At 44.2% G+C, this 10,259-nt stretch overlaps 1 protein-coding gene and 1 long non-coding RNA gene across 2 annotated transcripts in view; one reads left to right on the top strand and one right to left on the bottom strand.

Annotated features, from left to right (window-relative positions):
* The window catches only part of LOC134301305 (uncharacterized), a 3,114-nt gene extending 420 nt beyond the window's left edge, over positions 1-2,694 (bottom strand). Inside the window, exons 1-3 of the long non-coding RNA XR_010007432.1 lie at positions 2,363-2,694; positions 1,411-1,472; positions 1-60 (exon numbers count right to left, since the gene is read on the bottom strand). The exon at positions 1-60 is cut by the window's left edge and continues 420 nt beyond it. This is a non-coding gene — a long non-coding RNA (uncharacterized LOC134301305). The remainder of the gene's footprint in view (positions 61-1,410; positions 1,473-2,362) is intronic.
* The window catches only part of scn1ba (sodium channel, voltage-gated, type I, beta a), a 32,568-nt gene that overhangs the window by 5,122 nt on the left and 17,187 nt on the right, over positions 1-10,259 (top strand). Inside the window, exon 3 of the mRNA XM_062985153.1 lies at positions 4,111-4,277. Within this exon, the coding sequence (XP_062841223.1) occupies positions 4,111-4,277 (167 nt within the window). The remainder of the gene's footprint in view (positions 1-4,110; positions 4,278-10,259) is intronic.

Here is a 10,259-nt window from a genome sequence, read left to right as displayed (position 1 = left end):
CCGGCAGTCTCGACTTTAATCCTTAACCTCGGCGGGTAAACAGGTTTCCATCAGAATGCCCTCGGGGTAAAACAACAGAGAATGTAGTTAATAATGTACAATGCTAGTTGAGTAAAACAGTTTTACAGAGAGTTTTAGACTCCGGCAGCCCTAATTATTACAGCATAACTAAAAGGGAGAGCGAGCAGGTAACAAGGTCATGAAGGCTTTCACAGGACATCAGCGCCCACCTCCTCACCGTCATCAAACCTGAGTGATCGGATAAGAGAGGCAGGACGACAGCAACCCAACATCCCTGATCACCACAAGTTTCTATGACCAAGAACCCCCAAGCTCTGCGCCTTTGTCTATACTAATCAAAAGCCTGAGAAAATAAAATAGCCTGAGTTTTCAGTCTAGACTTAAACATTGAGACTGTGTCCGAATCCCGAACAGAGGCAGGAAGATTATTCCAAAGTTGTGGAGCTTTGTAAGAAAATGCTCTTCCACCAGCCGTGGTCTTTTTAATTTTAGGAACTATAAGTAACCCTGCATCTTGTGAACGAAGTGGACGTGCTGGGTTGTAGTAATTAATAAGCTCACTCAGATACTGTGGTACAGACCGTGTAGCGCTTTATAGGTTAGTAAAAGTATTTTGTAATCAATGCGGAATTTAACTGGCAGCCAGTGTAGAGATGATAGAACAGGAGTAATATGATCAAATTTTCTAGTTCTAGTTAGCACTCGAGCTGCTGCATTTTGAACTAACTGGAGTTTGTTTAAGGATCTACCAGAGCATCCAGTTAGAAGAGCATTACAATAATCTAACCGAGAAGTTATAAACACATGGATCAGTTTTTCAGCGTCATTAACAGATAGTATATTTCTTATTTTAGAGATATTACGCAAATGATAGAAAGCAACTCTAGTAATATTATTAATGTGTGTATCAAAGGAGAGATCTGAATCTATTGTGACACCTAAGTTTTTTACATCTGGGCTGGGAGTAACAGAGAAAGTGTTTAGGTTTAGCACCATGTTAGATAACTCGTCCCTCACAGCTTTAGATCCAACAAGTAAAACCTCAGTTTTATCTGAATTAAGTAAAAGAAAATTACACGACATCCAGTTTTTTATGTCGTTTACACTTTAATCTTCTATCTTACTGATTGTGTCAGTATCATTTGGTTTGGCTGATATATACAGCTGTGTGTCATCTGCATAGCAGTGAAATTTTATGCCATGTTTGTGAATAATTTCACCTAGTGAAAGCATATAGAGTGTAAATAACAGTGGTCCAAGTACCGACCCCTGTGGAACACCACACTTTACTTTTGTAGTTTCCGAGCATTTATTATTTACATAAACAAATTGCGAGCGGTCAGTCAGATATGATTTAAACCAAGAGAGTGCGAGTCCTTTAACACCTACTGTATTTTCTAGCCTCTCCAGTAAAATGTTATGATCGACCGTATCAAACGCTGCACTAAGATCTAATAGAACAAGAAAAGAGACACATCCATTATCAGAAGACATTAACAACTCGTTAACTACTCTAATTAATGCGGTTTCGGTACTATGGTTGGGTCTAAATCCTGATTGAAATTTTTCATGAATACAATTTTCATTCAAATAAGAACATAGCTGTTTGGAAACGACTTTTTCTAATATTTTAGAGACAAAAGGAAGTTTTGAAATTGGCCTATAATTAGCCAGTACATGTGGATCAAGATTAGGTTTTTTAATCAGGGGTTTAATAACGGCACTTTTAAACAATTTAGGTACATACCCAAGGCTAAGGGATGCATTGATTAATGTAAGCAGGGGCTCTACAATAGCTGGGAGTAAATCTTTAAGTAAACGAGTTGGAACAGGATCGAGTATACATGATGATGACTTCGATGATTTAATCAACACAGTTAGTTCATTTTGGGAGATTGGATTAAAGGAATTTAGTTGGATTAACTCGTTACTATTATCACCAATGCTGCTCGGAGTGAGTCCATATTGATTGAATCAGTGAGTCCACATTGGCAAGTGACACACTTTGACTCTGAAGTCGTATTTTTTCTATCTAACACACACACACACACACACACACATACACATACACACACACACACACACACACACACTCACACACACACACACACACATACACACACACACACACACATACACACACACACACACACTGAAGCCTGGGGTTAAATCAGCCGTGTTTTATCTTCTGTTCTGTTTTTCACGTCTGTCTCACTTTACACCCCCGTTACAGTTATACTAAACCGCCAAAAGTATTCGGACGCTTGACTGCGAGCTCATCGGACGTTTCATCTTAAATACAAACTGTACTGAAACAGAGCGACCTTCTGTGTGATCCTACCAGCTAGAAGAACAGCCGCTCTTCTGAGAAGCTTCTCACAAGACTTTGAAGTACGTCTGTAGGAATTTGTGCCCGATCAGAGGGCATCAAAAGAGCTGCATTTGTACGGCTGGGTGCTGATCAATAAGTCGGTGTTCCAGTTCATCCCAGAGCTGTTGAGTGGGGCTGAGGTCAGGAACTGTGCAGGACACTGGAGCAGAAAAAAGGACCTTCCCTAAACTGTTGCTGCAAAGTCGGAAGCATATTTATTTCTCTTGTTAGCAACTGTTGTGGCTGAAACACATAAATTCAAGAATTAGAAGGTGTCCCAATACTTTTGTCCGTATATATATATAAGTCCACTGGATTCTAGACGCACTTGAGGCCAGGTTGCGGCCCCACAGCCGAGGGTTTGAATGTTTTTGTAAATGAGATTTTAAGTTTTGATTTTTTTATTAATTTTTAAAGATACAGCGTCGTGTCTGGGGGTCTGAATACTTTCTGAATCCACGGTGAGTTCGTTGGCTGAACGTAGAGCGTAACTGTAGAAAATTCTCATGCTAATCCTGTCTGGCTAACTCTGTTTCTCTTCCCTGTTTTCTTCTTCCCGTTGCTGACGTAGCGCTGGCGGCGGCGTGTCCACGTCTCCGCTCTTTTCATCTCTCTTTCCTTCCAAAAATCACATCCTCACACCTCACGCGGCGTAGCCATGTTTCTAAAGTCAGGAGAAAATCGGTATGAAATGCTAACCGGAGCGGTGCGTTCCGCTCGAAAGAAGCAGGCGGGCGTGGCCGCGGAGGTCAGAGGTTAAACGGGACGCACCGGGAGACGCAGGTGTGTTCCTCCTGGTTTCAGCTACTCATATATAGATGCCTGAATCTATATATGATCCGCACGCGCCTGCAGGACGGCGTGCGCTAGCAATCACCCGCCGCTAGCAATTTATTTCCTCTCAGAATCCCTCGCCAGGGTCCGAACTACAGCACAGAAGCTTCACGGGCCGCCGCCTCGCTCCGTTCACCGACCAAAAAGTATCCGGACGCCTGAGAAAAACCTCTGTGTGACCTTTTCAGCTACAACAACAAGCTTCTCACAGGATTTTGGAGTGCGTCTGTGGGAATCTGAAGAATCAGAAGTGCTGCATTTATTTGTACAGCAGGGTGCTGATCGATCAGTCAATGTTCCAGTTCATTACAGAGCAAGTCATGCAAGAACTGAGAAGGACCTTCCCTAAACTGTTCCTGTATAATTGATTTATTACACCTGTTCTGGCTGAAACACATGAATTCAGTAATTAAAAGAGGCGTCCCGATACTTCTGCCCATCTATAAATTCTATTTTGACGACGTGACCCAGTGAATGAGCGAGTCGCGGCCGTGAGGTTGGATGTGAGGTCGGATCCCGGAGCAGAATTCCTGATTCGGACGATTTTACCGTCACCAGAACCAAAAAACATGAGTGGAAATAAACGACGCTCCGCCTCGGAGCAAAATAAATAAAAAAAAGAGCAGCATGCAGTGATCCGGGCGACAGGAGCACGCACCACGCCCCGAACACGCCCCAATAATCACGCCTGCACGCCGCAGAATCGAAATCACTCACCAGACCATCACATCAGAGTAAATCAAAGCCGCCGGACTGGAGAAACGAGCTGGTTTATATCTCAGTCCAGTCGCCTCTGAATTACCGTGATCCCCGGACGCTCCGCCCCGGACCCGGAGACGTGGCGAGCGCCGGACCGAACTAACGCCAGCGTGTTGTGCCCGCAGCTCGGCTCGGGGGCGCGGCGTGTGTGGAGGTGGACTCGGAGACGGAGGCGGTGGTGGGAAAGGAGTTCAAGCTCAGCTGCATTTTCTGTAAACTACGAGGGGAGGTGCAGGCCAGAGCCAGCGTGGAGTGGAACTTCAGAGGCGAGGGAGAGGACATCTTCACCCCCGTGAGTAACTCCTTCAACCCTGAACCCGTGTACAGACAGTGTTACACACCCCGAAACTTAAACCCTAAACCTAATTCTTAACCTAAACCCAACCCTAAACCTAAACCCAACTCTAACCTTAAACTCTATCCTTAAACCATAACCTCAAACCTAACTGTAACCTTAAACCCTAACCTAAACCCTAACAATATCCTTAAACCATAACCTTAAACTCTATCCTTAAACCATAACCTTAAACTCTATCCTTAAACCATAACCTTAAACCATAACCTTAAACTCTATTCTTAAACCATACACCTAACTCTAACCTTAAATCCTAAACCTAACCCCTAACTCTAACCTTAAACCCTACCCTTAAACCCTAACTCTAACCTTAAACCCTACCCTTAAACCCTAACTCTAACCTTAAACCCTACCCTTAAACCCTAACTCTAACCTTAAACCCTACCCTTAAACCCTAACTCTAACCTTAAACCCTACCCTTAAAGCCTAACTCTAACCTTAAACCCTACCCTTAAACCCTAACTCTAACCTTAAACCCTACCCTTAAACCCTACCCTTAAACCCTAACCCTTACCTTAAACCTAACCCTAACTTTAAACCCTAACCTTAAACCCTAAACCTAATCCTAACCCCAACCCCTAAACCTAACTCTAACCTTAAACCCTAAACCCATAAACCATAAATCTAATTCCAGATCTAATTCCTAAACCCTAAACCTAACCCCTAATTCTAACTCTAACCTTAAACCCTTACTTTTATTTGTTTATTGATTTAGAGTAAAATGGTGAACTGTGGTGTGTGTGTGTTTACGTGTGTGTTTACGTGTGTGTATATGTGTGTGTGTGTGTTTACGTGTGTGTGTGTGTGTACGTGTGTGTATATGTGTGTGTGTGTGTTTACGTGTGTGTATATGTGTGTGTGTGTGTTTACGTGTGTGTATATGTGTGTGTGTGTGTTTACGTGTGTGTGTGTGTGTACGTGTGTGTATATGTGTGTGTGTGTGTTTACGTGTGTGTATATGTGTGTGTGTGTGTTTACGTGTGTGTATATGTGTGTGTGTGTGTGTACATGTGTGTATATGTGTGTTTGTGTGTGTACGTGTGTGTATATGTGTGTGTGTGTGTGTACGTGTGTGTATATGTGTGTGTGTGTGTACGTGTGTGTATATGTGTGTGTGTGTGTTTACGTGTGTGTATATGTGTGTGTGTGTGTATATGTGTGTGTGTGTGTGTACGTGTGTGTATATGTGTGTGTGTGTGTACGTGTGTGTATGTGTGTGTGTGTGTGTACGTGTGTGTATATGTGTGTGTGTGTGTTTACGTGTGTGTATATGTGTGTGTGTGTGTGTACGTGTGTGTATATGTGTGTGTGTGTTTACGTGTGTGTTTACGTGTGTGTATATGTGTGTGTGTGTGTTTACGTGTGTGTGTGTGTGTGTGTACGTGTGTGTATATGTGTGTGTGTGTGTTTACGTGTGTGTATATGTGTGTGTGTGTGTTTACGTGTGTGTATATGTGTTTGTTTTTCTATACTTGTGAGGACCAGCGCAAGTTTTTAACCTTTCGAGTGAGGACATTTTTGGGAAGTGAGGACATTTTGCTGGTCCTCACTTTTTTTTCATTGCAATCACCTCCTCCAGCCCCCCTGATGGTACTGGTGAGGTTTCACAGAGGTCCTCACTTACTGCTTAACATGAGTTCTTTGCGACACACACCAGTGCTCGCTAGCGCCCCCTTTAATTTCTGCATAAGAACAGCACTCAAATTGTGTGTGAGTGGACGGAAGAAGGCATGTCTTAATTGGACCATTTCTGAAATAGGTTTCTCTACACTGCACAGGTTGTGGTGTGTATATATATGTTTATATATTATTTACCAACTACATATGTACTATAAAACATCTCCTGGTAACCAAGAGTTTATCAGAGTGCTAAAATAGCCATTCACTTTCACCCAGCGCCTCAGCAAACTCAATCCAGCTCAGCTCTTAGTCTGCCACTTCATCCGAGTGCATTAGCATTTAGCTTAGCTAACGATGTTCCGCCATTGTACTCCGCTCAGCAGTCTCCGCTCAGCAGAAGTCCCGCCCACCAGGCTGACTGAGCAATAGCAGCTGAGCAGCAGAGGCTCCAGCCAATCAGGTTCTAGAGCGCTCCGTATGTTTGAGTAAAGCGTCTGCTCTGCTGCAGGTCTGTAGAATAACCGCTTCTGATTGGCTGAAATCTCCGTCAGTCAAAACACGGCGTTTTCTCCGCGAAAAGCAAAGCGCGTAAAGCGCGTGTAAGGTAAACCCGTCCACTGTACCACTGTACCTGAGCATCATCCCCATACTAAACAGGTCCATCAGAACACACCAGATCAGCTGATAATGCACACATACACAACAATACACACTTAAAGCATGTGGTCATTACAGTCCAGTATAACAGCACAGTCTCCACACAACAAGCACAAACACATCTGCAGCTGGAACACAAGTCCAGCAAGTTTACACTGCACAGCGGCAGCCTATCAACCCCCACTGTCCTACCTTATGATGAGTGAAGCGCTCCAACATGTGTGATGATCCAGTCCTGCATTAACAATCCCAACACACCGTCAAAACAACATGCACAAGCGTCCATTTACTAAAGTAACGCACTACAGTTCAGTAAAACAGCTCGTTTAGAGAGTTTTGAGCAGAAAAACGCGCCAGCAGCCTCTGTTCATTCACTACTTGGTGCTCCGAATCGAGCAATTGATTCTTGAACCCTGCGAATCGACTCATTTCATCTCTAGCGATTATTTGCACGGAAATGACTCCTTGAGTCGACTCGATTGAATCAATTGAATGAGTCGATTCCTCTCTCCCAGACCTATAGTCATTAGTGAGAATCTATTGATTCAGTCGAGTCGATTCCATCTACTATAACCTGGCTTGGAAGTTCATTTTTAGTATTTTAGTAGAAAAGAGACATGTTTAACATTTCATTTCATCATTTCATTACTGCAAGGTTAATTCAATAAAACCCCAAATATGTATATAAAGAAGTAATAGATGTGGAGCTGCACTACTAACCCTAACCTTAATCTCTTTATTTTTGCTCATGGTTACAAAAACACATTCTAGTTCTGCACTCCTCTGTTGAGGTGGTTAGTGTTATGTACATGTGTGTTATGTCTGTATTTGCCAGACACTTCATATCAGTGATTGTTATTAAAAGCTTTGTTAGTTAAAGTTACCAAACATGGGTTAATGGAATACATACTGTGCTTGTGTCTTCCATTGTGTACATTTCTATTGTAGGTTAAGGTAGGCCTCTTGTTTTAAGTATACTCTTTGCTTCAACTTGTGTTAAAATCTATCTTTGTAACGTTGACTTGTAACTTGCCTGACTTGTGCTAGAATTTAACTTTGTAAGAAACTAAAGCTAGCCTTAAGTTCTAAGTTAGGCCTATTGTTAAAAGCCTAGGTGTCAATTGGGGGCAGGGCTAACCTTAGTATACATTGAATCTCCGCTACAGACGTTAGTAGCGGACGGTCTTTACTATTGCTAGGTTTTAATGTCTGTCTGATTTGTTTAATCTGTCTAACCCTTACTTCACAATTAATTTTGGGTAAATACCAGCAGTCTCTGACATCTGTTTCACTTACCAAACTTTTCTCAGCATGTGCTACTCAATCATTCCTGTGCTCATATCTCACAGACCCTGCAGACATTACAAGTCACATTCAGTCTCAAACAGTGGTGGTAGGTGGGGTCTGGAACTGTCAATCAGCCGTCCAAAAAGCTGACTTCATCTCAGCTTTTGCACTTTCTCACAACCTTGACTTCCTGGCACTGACTGAGACATGGATCACCACCGAGAACTCAGCAACACCAGCAGCCTTATCCTCTGCCTACACCTTCTCTCATACACCGAGAGGATCTGGTAGGGGTGGTGGTACAGGTTTGCTCCTGACCAAGAAATGGCAATTCACTACTGTGAATCTTTCTCACTTTAACATTTCATCCTTCGAATTTCATGCTATTACTGTTACTTCTCCAATTACTCTTCATATCATTGTCATTTACAGACCACCTGGCTCATTGGGAAAATGAATAGAAGAGCTGGATGTTCTTCTGAGTTTCTTCCCTTCAGATGGAACTCCTCTGACTCTTCTTGGTGCACTACATGCACACTTGACCCTATACCATCCTCAAAGACATCTCACAGGACCTAATCCCCTTCATCACACCCATCATCAACAACTCCCTGACATCAGGTGTTGTCCCTACTGCTTTTAAGAAGGCTCAGGTAATTCCCCTTCTTAAGAAACCTACACTAGACACTATAGACATTAACAACTACAGACCTGTCTCACTCCTCTCTTTTCTATCCAAAATTCTTGAACGTGCTGTCTATAACCAACTATCTGCCTTTCTCACTCAGAATGACCTCCACGATCCGTACCAGTCTGGCTTCAAGGCAGCACATTCTACAGAAACAGCACTTGTAGCTGTTACTGAGAAGCTTCATGCAGCCAAAGCAGCCACACTGTCATCTGTCCTTATTCTTCTTGACCTCTCTGCAGCCTTCGACACGGTGAATCACGGCATTCTCCTGACCACTCTCTCCAACCTTGGAGTAACAGGTTCAGCATGGCAATGGATGGCCTTCTACCTGGAAGAGCGCTCCTACCAAGTGTCATGGAGGGGATCCATATCTCCCCCATGCACTCTCTCAACCGGTGTTCCTCAGGGCTCTGTACTCGGCCCACTTCTTTTCTCTATCTACACCTGCTCTCTGGGCAAGGTCATAGCCTCCCATGGCTTCTCCTACCACTCCTATGCAGATGACACTCAGCTCGTTCTGTCATTTCCTCCTTCAGACACGCAAGTCTCAGCTCGCATCTCAGCATGTCTGCGAGATATCTCACAATGGATGTCGGCTCATCATCTAAAACTTAATCCCAGCAAGACAGAGATGTTGCTCATTCCTGGAGATCAATCTCCAACCCAGGACCTTCTCATTTCTCTGGATGATTCCCAGATCAGTTAAGAAGTCTTGGTGTTATCCTTGATAACCAGCTGACCTTCTCTCCTTATATAGCCAACATGACAAGAACGTCTCGGTTCCTCCTGTACAACATCAGGAAGATTCAGACATTTCTCTCCATGGAAGCTACTCAGATTCTCATGCAGTCACTTGTAATCTCACGGTTGGACGACTGCAACTCCCTCCTGGCAGGAGCTCCCATGTCCACTATTAAACCCTTACAGCTCATTCAAAATGCAGCTGCCCGTCTGGTTTTTAACCAACCCAAATACTGCCACATCACCCCACTGCTGCCTCATCATCACCCCACTGCTGCCTCATCATCACCCCACTGCTGTCTCATCACCCCACTGCTGCCACATCACCCCACTGCTGCCTCATCATCACCCCACTGCTGCCTCATCATCACCTCACCCCACTGCTGCCTCATCATCACCCCACTGCTGCCACACCATCACCCCACTGCTGCCTCATCATCACCCCACTGCTGCCTTATCATCACTCCACTGCCACTGCTGCCTCATCACCCCACTGCCACTGCTGCCTCATCACCCCACTGCCACTGCTGCCTCATCATCACCCCACTGCTGCCTCATCATCACCCCACTGCTGCCACATCACCCCACTGCTGCCTCATCATCACCCCACTGCTGCGTTCTCTTCACTGGCTTCCTGTAGCTACCCACATTCAGTTTAAAACACTGACGCTCGCCTACAAAGCCAAAAATGGACCAGACCCAAGCTACCTTCGTGGTCTAATCAAACCCCGCTCTGTACCACACAACTTCCGAGCCACCAGTCTCGCTCGACTTGAGCCTCCACCCAGGACTAAAGGAAGACGAGCATCAAGGCTCTTCTCTGTTCTAGCACCCAAGTGGTGGAACAAACTTCCTCTGCCTGTCCGAACATCTGAGTCTCTCAGTGTCTTTAAAAAAACAATTAAAAACCTTCATCACTAACA

The sequence above is a fragment of the Trichomycterus rosablanca genome, chromosome 23, assembly GCF_030014385.1.
Source record: "Trichomycterus rosablanca isolate fTriRos1 chromosome 23, fTriRos1.hap1, whole genome shotgun sequence".
NCBI lineage: Eukaryota > Metazoa > Chordata > Actinopteri > Siluriformes > Trichomycteridae > Trichomycterus > Trichomycterus rosablanca.
The sequence above is the reverse complement of the archived record's forward strand: the minus strand, read 5'-3'. Positions and strand labels throughout refer to the sequence as shown.